Consider the following 16,557-nt stretch of genomic DNA (forward strand, 5'->3'; position numbering starts at 1 on the left):
TGGCAGACAATTAGCAAGGCGACACAGAGTGAGAGAACAATGTGGCTGCTGGCTTTTTGAATACACCGTGATAAAACCCTCATGTTTTGTTGATATCTCCTGTTGTGTCAGGGGTTTAGGGAACTCGAGCAGGAAACATTTCAAAAAATCCCCTAAACCTGCAGGACACAAAGAAAAAATAACTATGTACACATGTACAGTATATACATCCCCAAGCCAAAGACAAGTGACTCAGAGGACTCCACCCTCCTGTTCTCCTATTTTCCTCTTCACATGCATCTGCGATATGTTCTGTAAAACAGGATTCCCTAGGGATGGGCATCGGAGGTGGACGTGCAATCTCAGAGGAACTTTAGATACTGCCGCAGTTTGGAGAGTTCCCAAACAAAAATTCAGACATTTTCCTGCAGAAGATGGCGATACACATGAAAAATCCAAGTCTGTTGAAGCATGTTATTAGAGATCATTTCAGTCAATTGATTCAAACGTTCTGTGCATCAGTGCAGAACACACATACTGTATTAAATAAGGTCTTCCTATTACTGTCTTGTTAAGACCCCGTTGAACACGCAGCACGTTCAGTCATGCATGCAGCGTGTTTCAGTAATAGGCTGCATGCAGTGTTAGTGCACTGTTAGTGACAAATGGTTTGGGCCTTACATCCTTTATGTTTTGATAGAAAATGTCAACATAGTGTAAAGCAGTTCACATTTAATTAGAAAGAACACACAGCTAATGTAGTCTCACAAAGAAAAGAGAGTATTACAGCGAGAGAAGCATAACGCCGATGCGCATGATAAAGAAGAATAGGATAAAGAAGTATTTGTTATTAAGTGGTGTGTTTGATGAATTTTTAAATTTACTGTTTTCAAAACTTAAAAAAAAGCAAACACAAAAAATATTATTTTTTTTGATTAATATTGCGAATTACAGTCATTTACTTACATTCACAAACAGAAAAGACTCATTTAAGTGGTCGAATCATTTCAGTTCAGATCAGAATTTTTTTGTTTTAAATGAGTTTTTGTCAGATTTCTAAAAATATTTATGCTTACTTGCATAAATAAATTTGTTAAGCACTGCATATTGTTGATATCCAGCTAGAAACAAACAGGCCACAGATGTAAATCAAATTTTTAAAGACCAAGTGGCCAAAGAGGAATTGTGTTTATTTTTTAGATATATTTTAATAAAACTATAAAATATTAAATCCACCATGTTTTAATGTATATATAGATTTTGATCACTTTTGGGTGGCATGGCTTCTTCCATCATCTGTAAACAACACTGCCGCTACAAAAGCAAAATCAGAGCTACCCTCGACCTGAGCTCCGAATGTGCTATCCAGGTTTGCAGCTGAAATTGCTATAAAAATGTATTAATGTTTTCATTCTGTGCTGTTGTGACAGGGTTAATGCCTCTAAAGTGAGTCCAGTGTAGACACCATTATAGCTGAGATGAATAATCAGGCAGTAATAGCTTCCACCATTAAGGTGTTTATGACAGCATCCCTCCAGAATCTCTATAAAGCACGTGGTTCAGTACAAATACATACAGTACAGTACACCAGCATTACACATAATACTGTAATCATATTTGTAGACACCTTCGTCGTTACGCCTTTCTGTTAGGCAAAATGTGCTGTTCTATAAACCTACACTTTTTGGATCTGCAGTGTCACTTTTGTCTATTTTTGGTATAAAACATCCAATAAACATATAGAGCATAGACAGTTTCACCTACTTTTTTCATACAAGAGCAAAGGATTGATTGATGTGATTAATATAGAAATTTTCTTTAGTCTTGTGTGTAGTTGCTGTCAGATATTGCATGTTCGACTTTTCAGTCAATGATCTACCTCTGATCACTTTCCAATGATAAACCACGGGCTAGTTTGTCTTCTTCTGTCGATCCAGGAATATTTGTCTTCTGTCGGCGGGTATCTCTTCTAAACTGATCACATGAGTGCATCCCCTGTAATAGGAAACACACCTTTTTATGCACCGTAAATTGGAACAAAGAAAACAACAAGCAACTTTGATTGCAGTAACTTTTTCTTTAAAATGATCAAAACGGATTCAGTCGGACAAATCGCATCTATTAACATGTGTAAATGACAGAACCATTCTCTTACCCTGGAAGGTCTCGAGGATCAGGCAGAGGTTTGGTGAAATCCTCTTTACCCACCAACCAATAAGTGGTCTCAATACCTTTTCCCTACAAATAAACAATCATCAGCAATCAGTTGCTAAGAGCACATATCTAATGCTTCAGCAGGTGTAGAGGTTAGCGTCCCTTTTCATTTTATTTACCTTTAACTCTGTCAGGCCTCTGACATCAATTTTATATCCGAGGTTCAAGCTCTTTAGGACATCAACTGTGCTTTGGTTGACATGGATTCTGTAAGCTGTGCAAATACAGGTGAAACCTTAGCTTTGGTACAGATACACAGTTTAATATAAAATCTTGGGCTTGGAGCATTCCTGGGTTTAAAATGACTAAGTCTACAAGACTGGGCAGAAAACAGACTGTTCTTCTGAGGTTAAGCCACTTGGTGGCAGCATATTACCCATCAGTATAATCATGTAGCACATAACTGTTACTTTAGATTAAGTTTGACTGAAACTACCACTGATCAGTTGAATGTGAATGTTTTTCAATACAATTTTTTAATTACAATTATTTACTGAGAACATTATTAAATGCGAGGGTTTTTTTTTTTTTAATTTCCTTTTCTTTTTTCCTTTTTTAAATTACAGGGCATTTACTAAATGTGTGCACCTTGTAGAAGGTTGCCAAGAAAAACTTGGTCATTGACGGCATTTATTCCGAAACTTTAAATTGGCCTCTAATTCTGCTGATAGCCTTAAAGGATTAGGAAGGACTCCTCACTCAAAGCCCTATTTAGCTTCAAGCAGCATGCACACAAACTGAAAGACACCTGAGCTCCCTCCCACTATTCCAGCATTAGAAAAAAGAAACATGTGGTTCATACAATCATGCACAAGACACTCACGCAACCCCGTGGACTCCATTCGAGATGCTGTGTTGACAGTGTCTCCAAACAGACAGTATCGAGGCATCGTAAGGCCGACTACTCCTGCTACAACTGGGCCTGCAAACAACAGTACATATAGGTTACAAAGACTTCCTCCATAACAATACCTTAAATATGCTTTATACTGGTATGCGTTTCTCTACAGTTTCAACCCAATTTATGAAAATATAGCTTCTGTGCACACAAAGAAAGTCACAGTATAGAGTCACAAATCCAGAGTATGCAGTGTGTTAATTGGATGACAGCACTCTAAGTGGATAGTGTTTCACTCTTCCAGGAATAAGCTTCAGACACAGATAAAGGAGGTAAAAATGCCTCCTCGTCATTGCAGCTTTAGTCCCTGTGGTCCTATTTCTCTGAATTCCCTTTGGATTTAATTTGCACTGTTTTACTTTTTACGCATGTATTTGGCTTTTATAAACAGGTGTGTGGATAGATCATTATTGACCTTTTTCTTCAGATTAAATTCTAAACCCAGAATTTTTTTATAATTATTTATAATAATAATAATTTTTTCTTTCATCCTGTTTTCCTTCTCTCTTCCCAACCGGTCATGGTAGATGGCCGCCCCTCGCTGAGCCTGGTTCTGCTGGAGGTTTCTTCCTGTCAAAAGAGAGTTTTTCCTTCCCACTGTTGCCAAAGTGCTTGCTCATAGGGGGTCATTTGATTGTTGGATTTTCTCTGTAAGTATTATTGTAGGGTCTACCTTAAAAATATAAAGCGCCTTGAGGCATCTGTTGTTGTGATTTGGAGTTGTATAAATAACATTGAATTGAATTTCACAGCACGCCCAGTAAGGAATCTTCGTGAGAAGCTTAAAGCTTAAATCACACATTCAGGGTTTGTCACAGCACAGAAAGGATGAACACATTATTTACCACTGTGCAGGCCAACACGTATTCTGATTTTGAGATCAGGCATGTGCCTCGCCTTGAAGGTTCCAATGCAGTGGAGGATGTCAAGAGACATGTTGGCCATTTCAGCTGCATGACGATTGCCGTTCCTGTTGGGGACCCCTGATGCTACCATGTAGGCATCTCCAATAGTTTCCACCTAGAAGAGAAAAAGAGGAGAGTTGAACACAAACTGATACCATATAAGTCAAAAGTTTGGACACACCCTCTCATTCAGTGTTTTTTCTTTATTTTTACTACTTTCTACATTGTAGACACATCAAATATATGAAGCAAGATATATGGAATTATGTAGCAAAGACAAAATGATAAATAACTCTAAATGTGTCTTATATTTTAAATTCCTCAAAGTAGCCACTCTTTGCTTTGTCAACAGCGCTGCAAACCCTCGGCCTTCTCTCAATAAGCTTCACGATGTAGTCACCTAAAACGGTTTTCACTTCACAGGTGTGCCTTGTCAGGGTTCATTTGTGGAGATTTCTTGCCTTCTTAATGGGGTTGGGACCATCAGTTGTGTTGTGCAGAAGTACACAGCTGACAACTGTTGGAATTCATATTAAGGTAAGAACCAACCAGCTAAGTAAAGCGAAACGACAGTCCATTATTTTAAGAACTGAAGGTCAGTCAGTTCAGAGCAGTCACAAAAACCATCAAGCACTACGACAAAACTGCCTCTAATGAAGACCGTCCCAGAAAAGGAAGACCAAGAGTCACCTCTGCTGTTGAGGATAAATACATCCGAGTCACCAGCACCTCAGATTAGAGCCCAGATCAATGCCGCACAAAGTTCAAGTAGCGGGCTCATCTCTACGTCAACTGCTCAGAGGAGACTGCACGAATCAGGCCTTTATGGTCAAATAGCTGCCAGTCGCCCTAAACCCAATCAAGATGGTTTGGGATGAGATGGACTGCAGAGTAACAGCATGAGGGCCAACAAGTGTTCAGCATCTCTGGGAACAGTAATCAAACTAAGCAACGCATGTCTATTTTGAAGAATCCAAAATATAAAACATGTTTTAACTTATTTCACACTTTTCTTTTCTTTACTACATAATTCATATGTGCTCATTCATAGTTTTGATGCTTTCAGTCAGAATCTACAATGTAAATAGTCATCTAAATAAAGAAAAAACATTAAATGGGAAGGTGAGTCTTTGATGATGATGATTACATATCTCTGGGTAGCTCCTAATTTTTTCCCAAAAGGATGACAATAAAGGAATAACAAAGGAGCTACAGGAAAGAAATGACATGGCTACAATAACACATCAGTTATCAGTTAAATCTATGTCGTTTCTAGTAAACTTTGATTGGTCATTACATAAATGTATTCTATATAATACTGTAATATAATATAAAATACAATATATATATATATATATATTACATTTTGTTTGCCAGGACAGATGAAGGAAGCAGCAATGGAGCGTAAAGGCATGTAACATGGGGAAACGAACCATGGGTGGTGGAGCAAAGGCTCAGCCTGAGTGCAGCTACCTGGGTGACATTTATGTCATGTGTTGGTATTTCAACATTCACCTTGTAGACATCATGCAGCAGAATGATAGCATCAAAAAGTGAGTAGAGGTCATTGAGTAGGTTGACCACCTCAATGGGTTCACTAAGAGATGAAATGGTGGAGAAGCCCACAATGTCACTGAAGTACAGCGTGATCTGATTGAAATGCTCTGGTTTGACAGGCTTGCCTGTCTTCAGTGCCTGGGCCACAGACCTAAAGGAGAAATGGATAAGTGGAAAATGAAATGTTCAGGACATACAGACGATTGCAGACATTCAGCTTTAGTTCTTATTTCTAAAAACATGTGCAAGAACTACGTATCAATATGGAGTCAACAGTTTAATACAGATCTGTTTCTATATGTTCTTTTATGACTATATGACTAAAATAAATTCAGCTTTTTGTTTAATGAGACAACTGAAAAAAATCTCATCTCGTAGTTTCTGAGCATTGCTTAATGGTACATTTATTAATGTTTCAACAAATCAGAGAATAGCTGGAATACACCTGAGCTATTTCTGTATAACTCCACAAATTTGTCTCAAATAATTTCTACAGGGTGCAGCAAGCCTCTGAACCAAGAACTGATCCAGCAACAGCTTGAGGTGTTGACTGATCTGCAAACCCCAGAAGGTAAGCATGTTTAAAACTCAATACCTATGGCTATGGAGTCAATACTGTCATGTCTTTCATGTGCTAATGAAAGCTGATGAAAACTCACTTGGGCAACATCTGAGCCACCAGATTGTCAGTCTTCTGCCTCTCCACCTCCAGCTCCTCCGTCCTCTCTCTGATCAGATCCTCTAAGTTGGAGGAGTACTGTTCCAACATGCGCAGCATGGAGTCAATGATGTTGGTTTTCTTTCCCTTGGTGATGCTCTTGAACTGTCACATGGAGAGAAAAACTCAGCTGTGTCCACCTAGCTACAGACTAACATGTGAAAACATACAAACATGTGTTTATACCTGTTTGAAGATATCATCAAAGGTCGGCCTCCGCTCTGGTTCTTCGCTCCAGGCCTGTTTCATGACCTGTATCACGTCCACCGGGGCCTCCTCCACTGATATGACAGGTCGACACAAAGGCGGAGGCTCCTTGACCTTGTTGATAATCTCTGTCATCATACACATAAGCAAAAAACCCACCCAGGCAGAAACATTAGTGCAAGATTTAGTTTACCCAGTCTTGTCAGCTAACTGTGATTTAAACTGTTAATGAAAAGTACTAAAAGTAGTAGCATATTACTTACCTTTGGGAGGCATGTCCAACATGCAGAAAGGTGCAGAGCGAGAGATGACCTCCTGGCAAACAATGGAGAAACTGTAGACATCACCTGCAAAAGTGCCCCTCCTCCTCTCACTAGAACTTCGCAGCAGCTCAGGAGCCGTCCAAAGTAGATCTTTTTTTTTTTTTTTTATCAAGTGCACAGTTAGTAAAAAATGATACATGCAAACAAAAATTACAATAATAATTATTACGTGGATGTGCATGCGCATGCACTCACCCTCTGGCTTTTCATCTGTGTCAATATTTTGGACAATCCAAATCTCATTGAACCCGTAATCTGTCACCTTCAGCACAAAACGCCCATCTACCACACAGTTACGGGATTTGAGTCGACCGTGGATGATATCGCGATGGTGCAGGTACTTCATACCCTGATGCCAGTTTGTAGAAATGTGTGACAAACATGGTAAAATAAGAAATGAAACACTGACAGATCACCTTATAAATCTCTTACCCGGATCAGATCCGATAACAAGGAAGACTTGAACATCCAGTCGAGACGCACTTCTTCATTGCTGAGCAAATCCTCCAAGCTGCCCCTGGTGCAGTGCTCGATCACAACGCCAAAGATCCCAGAGTCGAAGAACAGCCCCAGTAGCAGATTGAGGTTCTCGTGCCTCATTTCTCTGAGCTGAGAAGCAAACAGTGGCAATATTAGATATGGTTCACTGTAGCTTTTGTGATCAGGGTGTTAAGGCAAATTCAGATGACCAAATGGTTTCTGGCTACAGTTAAGATTCAGTTATCCATTAAATAACATATTTTCATTTACCTTGACAAAGACATTCTCAGTGCTGTTATAGACGTTTGATACTGATCCAGCGGGGCATTTCTTCAGCCAAACCCAGTCACCCTGGCATTTAAACAAACAACAAAGTCATCGTGACACCAAAGACATCAAAAAGACTTCAGCTTCTAAACATTGTACTGAAGTTTACTGAATGTGAACATCTGACTCTCACCTCAAAAACAGCAATATTCGAGCTGTCTGGCGTGGAGGCCAAGTAGCTACGGCCGGACACTGAGTGGTGAGGCGTCTTCATATCCCCCTGGCTTTTTGCTATACTGTCATCATTTAGCTTCTGCTCACACACAGAGTTCAAAGAGGATGTGTAAGCTCAGAGTAAACAATGTGCAGCTTTCATACAGTCCATACTACTGTAGGTATGTAGTGCGTGCATTTCAGAGAGAAGCCAAAGACAGCAGTATTGATTCAGCACAGAACTCACCCGCTTGCTGACTTGGGTATTGATGAAGACCAGGTCATCAAGGGTCAGGACCACCTTTGTCGATCCGCTACTGTGGCCACCACCTCCAAAGCTGAACCCAACTTTGCCATCTCTCCTGAAAAGACCGAAAACAATCATTACATATTTTCCAAGCTACACAAGCCTGAACAAAATCAGATACATACCTGTAGCGAAGAAAGATGTTTACTAAAAATCCAATCAACGAAATGAACATCAGGAAAAGCAAGAAGACAGCAGCCGAATTTATGCCTTGGGAGAGAACCACAAAGATAGTTTGAATGCACTAAAGTCAGCATTGGCTTATTTTTAAATTTGTTTTTAGCAATGGCACTACAAGCACAATCACCTCCAGTACAGGCAAAGTATGGGCTAAACCAGCAGGTTGAGTCTTTGTAGGGAGTGCTCCCTGCAAAATGGATTGAACGGCCGAGATATTTCAAGCCCCCGCTCTTGCTGTCCGTGTGAGAAGCATGAAGCGAATGAGTGGAGTACAGGGTGTTGCCAATGCCGCTGTAGTCCAGGACCACATATTGAGCTTGCATGCCTTCACCGTTCCTGCCAGCCCTCAGGGGCTGATTGAATCCGTCAAACTCAAAGCCACCCTCGCCATCGGCCAGGATCCGACCAGTTACCCAGCGGCCTTCTCTATCGCGGGCCTGCTCAACAGCCATAGCTGTGTAGTACATCATATTGTAGATGGTGCCAAAGAATGGAGAAACCTTAAAGAAGGGACAGCACAGTAGCCATTTAAACTTCAGATTTGTGTCTTTTTCCTATCCTTCGAGATTTGTCTTTTACTTTCTGTCATTTCTTAATGAAGTAGATTCTTATTAGATGTTCTCACCTGCTCTGGGGGAGTGCTGGTACGTATTTCATAGCTGTCCTGTGCTTGTTTGAAGGCCTCATAGAAATTGCGTTCACCAGAGTCCATGGTGATAGTTAAAACTCCATCAAAGGCTTTCCGGAGCTTGGTGTCATTGCCCAGCATATAGTAGGGTGCATCATTGTAGGGTAGTGAGTAGAGAAGGGTGTCGTAGGGAATGAACACATAGCCACGATCAATCATGCGCATAGCTGAGGCTGTTGTCAGAAGTTGGTACTGGGCTTGGCCACCAATCAGGACTGAGGGCATGCACATGATGACCACTAGAAAAGTAAAGTTTAAAGACAGTTTATAATCCCAATTCATGTGAAATATAGCATGTGCAGGCTTTGTAACTCTATGAGGTCTGATTAGCTTAGTTACTCTACCCTAACCTGAACCCCAACCCTATGTTTTGGAAATTAAAGGAAAAAAAGAATATTCAGATATCACATCACAGTCGTTTTGTTCAAGTTGAACTGTGTTTTTTTTAGCAACTCACCTCTGACCCGGTCTGTCTCCCGCACTTTTGTCAAAGCTGCCCGAGGCCCTTCTTTGTTGTTCTCCATTGTGACCACTGGTTTAACAGGCAGGCCGAGGGCCCTAAGTGAAGAGGCCAGCTCATGCCCTGTGGCTTCCCACAAGTCTGACTCCTCTGAGATTATGGCCACGTGGGCCCACCGAAAAAATCGCAACACTGTAAAAATTACATGAGAGGAGAGTGGCAGTGGCCTCATGAAACTAGGATACATATGTCCTTTATTCATATTGGGTTTGAGGCAGGCCCAGGAAAGATGCCCAAGATCCCACTCTTTGGCGTACAAAGCAGCTGAGGAGCAGTAGCCTGGGTTGGCTGGGCCCAAGTAAGCAGCTGCATAACCTTTCAGCCCAGCAAAGCGAGCCAGGGCACGGGATGACTGGCAGTCCTCATTGATCAGCTTGTAGTCATACCAGTAGCCTTTACTGAGGTAGGTGTTCTTGTTTATGCGGTTGATGGCAAGGCTGGCAGCCAAGTCAGGGAGGGCTTTTGAGTATAGTACGTCACATGTCCAGGGTCCAACTAGAGCCATTGTGAAAGTGGTTGCAGAGGCTTGATGGGGGAAAAATGAGACTATGAGGAAGGGCAAAAGAAACCAGTTCCTCCACCAGCTCCTGGTGTGTTGCAGGGCAGATGATAGCAACTGCGGTCTGGATGATAATGACCTTTTTGACAATGATGACGATGCTGATAAAGATTCAAATCGACTACATCCGCTGAAAGTGTCTGTCCATATATGTTTTTTTCTCCTCCCTTTTATGAAGTTGTGCTGCCATCGCGGGTGGTAGGAGAGGTTGTGCAGACAGCAGGGGTCTATGTGTTGTGCCATTTTCTCACACAGCTGTTTAGATGCTTCACACACAGAAGGCTAGTGGTGGCTGTTTAGCGTGAGAGTTTCTCTGTAAATGGGAATGTCTCCCTCTAGTCCAAAGCTGGACAGGTGACAGCACGACTCCAAGCCATCACTGCCAACGAAAAAAAAAGGTGGAAAGCATGAGAAATGTTGTAGAACGACATTTAATCTGTGTTTGGGTCCTCTGGTTTTAAAATGCATCTATCAACACATAAGCTAGCCTCACATCCCACTGCGATGTTTTATTTAACGGAACATAATGTTGAATCTAATTAGTTATCCATCTGCTTCGGTGATGAAATGGTGCCCAGTGTCCCTGTCCTGTTCCTCTGAGAATTAATGGCATGTGAGTAACAAGCTGATTAGCTCTGCCCAGGCCATACAGTTCAAATGGCAGATAACACGGAGCTAAATCTGGCCATCTCTTTATTTAGTCTAACTTCCTTTACCCTTCCAAAGTCTTTCATTTCTTGCTTTCTCTGAAATCCAACTTCCTCAAATCAGCTTCTAGAAAAATCAAAAAAAAAAAAAAAAAAAACGAAAAGAAAAGAAAAACAACAACAAAAAATTTTAAAGTGCAAAGCTTAGCTTAGCAGGCCGTACATAGGTGATTCGGGTTCACCTTTAAGAGACCCATAAGCTATTTTCTAATTTTTAACTGGAATTTCTGGCCAATACAAACTGAATTTATTGAAATAAATGTAAAGTATCCTATATAAGTGTTAACACAACTGGAAATTCAATATATATTGCAATTTGATAATTCACATTTTTAGTGGTATTAAGTATGAGCACTGACAGCAGAGCAAAAGGCCTCAGTAGCTTGCTTCTGGTCGGGCTAGAAAACAGTTTGGAAATGTTCCCATACATATTTTTATATACATAAATAAAATATGTATTGGAACATAAATATAAAAGATTTAGTCATCATCTTAACCCTGTAATGTCAAGTGTATCATATTTTATACATGAGTTTTTGAGACCTTTACAGCGTGATTTTAACCCTTACCCATTTATATGTTAAGCAATAAATTCCACAATAAAGGATGAATGTAGAAAAAAATCTTCAAATTAAAGCTCAGACATGCATGCAAAATATTTTTATTTTATTTTTTTATGTGTTGTCTGTTTTTGTCAGAAGATTTAAGAAACACTCCAGCTTCAAACACATATTTTTTTGGGAATTATTTCATGCTTTAAGCTTTAAATGCTGAAAGTGCCAGATTACTTTTAAAATAAATAAATAAATAAAAATAAAGGTAAATCACAGAGAAGTTAAAACTCTTCTAAATTAGATTTCTTGATAAACAAATGTTAAACTACAAATTTCAGTGTTCTTAGCCTGTCCTAAAGCTAAGTTAAAGAACATGAGTAGCAACCATCAAGGCTCCTGAAAGTGGCTAATGCTGACTTTGGCTTATCAGTTGCTAATATCTTAAGAGGAGCAGGGACTAGGATGTACTAAGCTTGTTCTGATATGCCACTGAAAATTGCATCATTTTATTGAGTTAAATACCCCAAAAGTCTATTTCAAAGTCAAAGACAGATCTAGTTTACAAGAGAAAAGTCAGTGCTTGAAATTTCAGTGGCCTCACCTATACAGAAGTGGCTGATGAACACATTCCTTTCATTAATAGTGACCGACCTATGGAAGAGAATTCAATAAAATAAATGTTACAAGAAAATAAATTCTGACCTGGAGCAGTTTTTCTACAAAGGAGCCATGTCAGGGTTGCAGTTTGTCCTTCAGCACCATCCGAGCTCCAGGTGGATTAAGAATACTAAAGCACCCAGCAGGAGCAGTTACCTGTGGTCCTTTGTTGAAAAAAACTACCATATGTAATCCAAAAGTCACGTGAAGTAAAAAGTAAACAAATAAATAAATAAAATCAGCTATCTCCACTTGTACCTAAAGTTCCCAAAGACAATACTGAAAATTCCACATATCCACATTTCCAGTAGGTTAGCCTTGCTTTCGTTCTTCCTGTCCCTGGCTTGGATTGGGACCAATCTGAAAGCACTGAGTAACGGGATGGTGCGTGAGAAGAAGCGCAGCTCTGATCCAGAGTTTGGATTGGCTAAAAATAGACTGGCAGACAGCTGGGGACAGTAACAAGTAAATGGAAGAAAGAAATGGAAGAGTGAGAAGGACTGACAAGCTTTGACTTCTTAACCTTCCTTAGCTTTTAATCCACGGTGTGGAAAGAGAGTGTGTGGGGGGCGGGAGTAGAAGCACATCCACTGTCTTTTGCACTGTGTGCTAACTGAGGTGCTGATGTAATCTAGAAATTATCACATTCACAAATTAGTTGTAAAACAACCTAAGCCATCCATCAGTCCTTAAGTATTTTAAAGACTGATGGACAGTCGGACCAATCAGCGGCGGGATGAACTGGTGAGAAAATAGTGCTTCACAATGAGCATGACCAAGAGATGCTCAGATTATATAAGTATATTAAATAAGTCTTAGGTATTAGGAAAGCATAAAGACAAGAGAAGGTATAATATCCCGTGCAGTACTCCTCATACAGTACAGGAGACATTTTGTTACCAGAACAGCAACGTGTCACTCACTCAAATATACACATAAAATCTGTGCTGGGGTGAAACCTTCACTTTCAGACAGAGAGTTGTTTTCAATCTTTGCTCATCATGCACACCTTAGCATGACCTTGGTGAGAAACTTTGGCTCTAATGCAGCTGGCTGTTTTATCATTGATGCCCACTTTAAATTATAGAAATGCTACTGACCTCTTGGGTCTCGAGTCTAACAAAGGCAACTGTGTCTGTAGCTCCATATAACCCTGCTGCTTTGCATTATCCCCTTCTTACATTCAGTTCAGCTCTGTTTTATTTATACCACACCACTTGGATACATATGATATTACAATAATGTCAAAGGAAATATGACAATTACCTTTGTGCATTTCACAAACTCTCACCAAGTTAAATGTTGGTGGCAAGCTTCTTCTACCCTTAAAGTGGAGTGGAAAACCCATCACAGTGGTGCTGTACAGCCATCAAACTCATATCAGGAACATGCAGCTCCAGATCAAGATGTACTTGCAGATGGAGAGGGAAGAAAGAGACAAGACAGACAGAGAGAAAGAGGACAAAACACAAACCACAAACTTAAGCCTCGAAAACATTAAGTTACGTTAACTTAAGAGGGGTGAACTACACTAACTTGTTTATTTTGAGTTTGCAGTGCTCGAGTAGGATAAGTCATTTGAAGTTAACATGGTACATCCAAGCAAAAGTTAATTACACTTCATACAAATCCTCCGTTAAGCAGATATTACAGTAGCACACACTGAAAGCAACATTATGCAGCCACAAGAGGTCTAAACACAACACAGCTGAAATAATAATCATGAGCCCCGTGAGTTTTTGCATTTGCTATTGCAGAAGTATTACATAATTCGTAAAAACAAGCACAAATTCAGTAAATTAAATGAAACAAGTTTGCACAACTGCACTGCTCTGTAGGCAGGTGAAATGTGCAGATAACTCAGTGTAAGCAACTAAACATTTAAATTAGCAAGCAGTAAGTGAAATGCAATCAATTGAATCATGGAAATACTTTAAATGTCCTTCTTTGGATCAAGTGAGTGCACTGTACAAATTAGCACAGTGGCATTTATAGTGTATGCCACGAGTGCATGTTTATAACATGAAATAGCTACATTTATATGGAGTGAGCCAACGGATGGTTCAGCGTTCAGGGAGCAGGTTACATGCTGATCAGATAGCTGAGCTCTGCTTCCCATTCTACTTTTGGAAACTGTAAGTCCAACAAGTGCTCTGTTAGGATAATATGGGTATGTGAGGTCTTGAAGAACCTGGTCATTCGGGGTTTTAAATTTGAGGAGAAGGATTTTACACCAGTTTTTTCAATTTTTGGAAGTGTGCTCAGCAATTTCACTATGGCACTGCTGACCAGTCAGAGCATCTCAGAGATATATAGGAGCAGGTTGATGGTAAAGAATTACAAAAGAATTAACAATGCACGGACTCTGGCATCACTCTGAGACAGGGTTCTTAAATTAGATATTATTGCACAGATGAAAGAAGGTGGCCCCAAAGAGTTGTTTTATGTTATCAAGGACTCCAAACTTCTGCTATCACCAAACACATGAACCTTTGGACTACTGACTCATCATCTACTCAAACAAACTGTCAATAAGACAGAAAGCAGCATAGTGTGCTTCCTATAAACCCAATGGTACTTTCCACTTTCAGTAATAAATCGTTGAGATCACTGGCATTAAATAAAATGATTCTCTTGTCCGTCAGTCTTTAAGAAGATTGTAAACTTTCACCAGTTCTGTTTAAACTGTTTCTCTGACAGAAACAATTCACGACCATTTGCAACCATTTTTTAAAGGATTTCAGCTATACTGGGGCAAGATTTAGGTCGATAAGTGGCTGAAACGCTTGGATTGAATGAAGCCTTTATTAAGTAGAGGTTTAATTACATCAGCTTTACAGCCTGTGAAACCTAGTTTGTTGATAATGCTAAAACGTACCTGTAATTTTTAAAAAATATTATCATTAAGCCAATTACACCTGAGATTTTTCTTAAATAACTAGAACCTCACCTGTTAAAACAGCAAATGACTCGAGCAAACACTACTTTCTGTTTGACTGAGGCACTTTTTTCATGCAGTTTTGCATCATATTGTCCATGCAAGCCACTGCAAAATTTGGAATATATGCCTGACATAGTAGTTAGAGTCAAAAGATCAACATGAGCGCAATACATGTTTAAACAGGGAGATGTCCTGGGTGAACTGGTGCACAAAGCTTAAAACATCTGAATGTTATCTGTGGTAAGCCACTCACAATCTGCAGTGGCTCTTAAGCGCATGCAGCATGTTCAGTTCACTGCAGCTGGATTTTTAAACTAATAAGGAGGAAGGAAAACGTCACATTTTAAACATAGTATCAACAAAACAAAGACGCCCAAAAGTGATGCTCAAACACATCACCCTCTGCTGAGGCCGAGTACTGTGTCGGTGGTCTCTCCCATATGCAAGTGTGAGGATACGTTTGTTCTGTAATTAGATTAGTCAGGTGAGGCTGTGCTAAACTGGCTCCCTGCAAGCCTCTTAGTGACATGGCCAACAGCACTGACAGAAATCACTTCAAAGCAAGGTCAGACACACAGTCAGCCCAGTTGAGCGAAGAACCTGTTTGGCCTACAACAGGAGATGCAACGCTGCACAGTGCTAACAGAAGGGCATCAGCACTTCTGATCAGTAACTTCCTGACTAATTTTAGTCCTAACACTCTTTTTGTTTGGAGCCTAACACACAATTTTACCCATGTTGAGAGGGTATAAAAGGTCAACAGGACACATTTGGAAATGACTCAGTATTTTTTAGTCTTAAGCAAACATGTAGGTCTTAAGCTGACAGTATGAAACTGGCACATTCGCGGTCACGTGGTTCGCAAAGCTGTGTGTTTCTCGGAATTATTTACTTTCTCTCGTGAAGCAGTTTGTCACAGTAAATTATTCATACTCTGGGAGGGCCTGTGGGAGGAGCAGTAGAAAAGCTTAGACATTTGCCTCTTATGTGACCTCACTTAATTGCTGAATTCATTTGGGAGCCTCTGCAAGTGACATCACTTAGTATTTTCAGGGTCAGAGGATTTGAGCTATGAGGCAGGGAATGCTTGAACAGCATTTGAGAACGTCACGTAAAATGTGGGTTAGGTAACAGGAAACCTCCTGTGACTGTCTGAATACACTGTCCTCAGTGAGCTGCTTCTGATCAGAGAAATGCATGTAGAAGATGGACACACAGTGATATAAATACAAAAGTCTGTTATTATTGTTGTTGTTATCATGTGATTTTTATTTTTTTTTAATTTTGTTTTTTAATTTTTAACATTTACTCTTGGGTCAAGTATAAATTGTTCAAAATGTAAGTCATATATTAAATAGAAGTATATTGACATCAAGTAGTCCCAGCAGCTCTCTAACTTAAATTACTGTATCTGTGAAAAGCAGCAATGACCTGTAAAGATACTGCAGCGCCCTCTGCTGGTTACTTGTAGTTTTTTCAAAGCGACATAACAGAATTAGTTGCATATCGACAGAGGTGGGTAGTAACGAGTTACATTTACTCCGTTACATTTACTTGAGTAAGTTTTTGAAAAGAAAAGTACTTTTAAAGTACCTATTTTGCATGAAACTTTTTACTTTTACTTGAGTGCATTTGTGAAGAAGAAACTGTACTTTTACTCCGCTACATTTGCAAAATTCGACT

The 16,557-nt window shown here is 39.9% G+C and overlaps 1 protein-coding gene across 2 annotated transcripts; it reads right to left on the minus strand.

Moving 5' to 3' along the window:
• Nucleotides 1–921: 921 nt before the first annotated feature.
• gucy2d (guanylate cyclase 2D, retinal) lies at nt 922–12,403 on the minus strand. Of its 2 annotated transcripts, none has more exons than XM_005735531.1 (19): nt 11,979–12,403; nt 9,394–10,394; nt 8,874–9,175; nt 8,376–8,748; nt 8,194–8,278; nt 8,009–8,123; nt 7,742–7,861; nt 7,552–7,632; nt 7,234–7,410; nt 6,997–7,150; nt 6,742–6,891; nt 6,458–6,606; nt 6,213–6,376; nt 5,512–5,704; nt 3,937–4,111; nt 3,017–3,115; nt 2,313–2,407; nt 2,135–2,217; nt 922–1,974 (listed from the first exon to the last, which is right to left on the minus strand). In XM_005735531.1, exons 2-19 carry the CDS (start codon nt 10,256–10,258, stop codon nt 1,890–1,892), a joined length of 3,465 nt encoding a protein of 1,154 aa, XP_005735588.1. In that variant the 5' UTR covers nt 10,259–10,394; nt 11,979–12,403; the 3' UTR covers nt 922–1,889. The 2 variants fall into 2 exon arrangements, with proteins under 2 accessions (XP_005735588.1, XP_005735589.1); XM_005735532.1 differs by lacking the exon at nt 11,979–12,403 and adding an exon at nt 11,878–11,932.
• Nucleotides 12,404–16,557: the final 4,154 nt, after the last annotated feature.

The sequence above is a fragment of the Pundamilia nyererei genome, unplaced genomic scaffold, assembly GCF_000239375.1.
Source record: "Pundamilia nyererei isolate P.nyererei 1_Seehausen unplaced genomic scaffold, PunNye1.0 scaffold00064, whole genome shotgun sequence".
NCBI lineage: Eukaryota > Metazoa > Chordata > Actinopteri > Cichliformes > Cichlidae > Pundamilia > Pundamilia nyererei.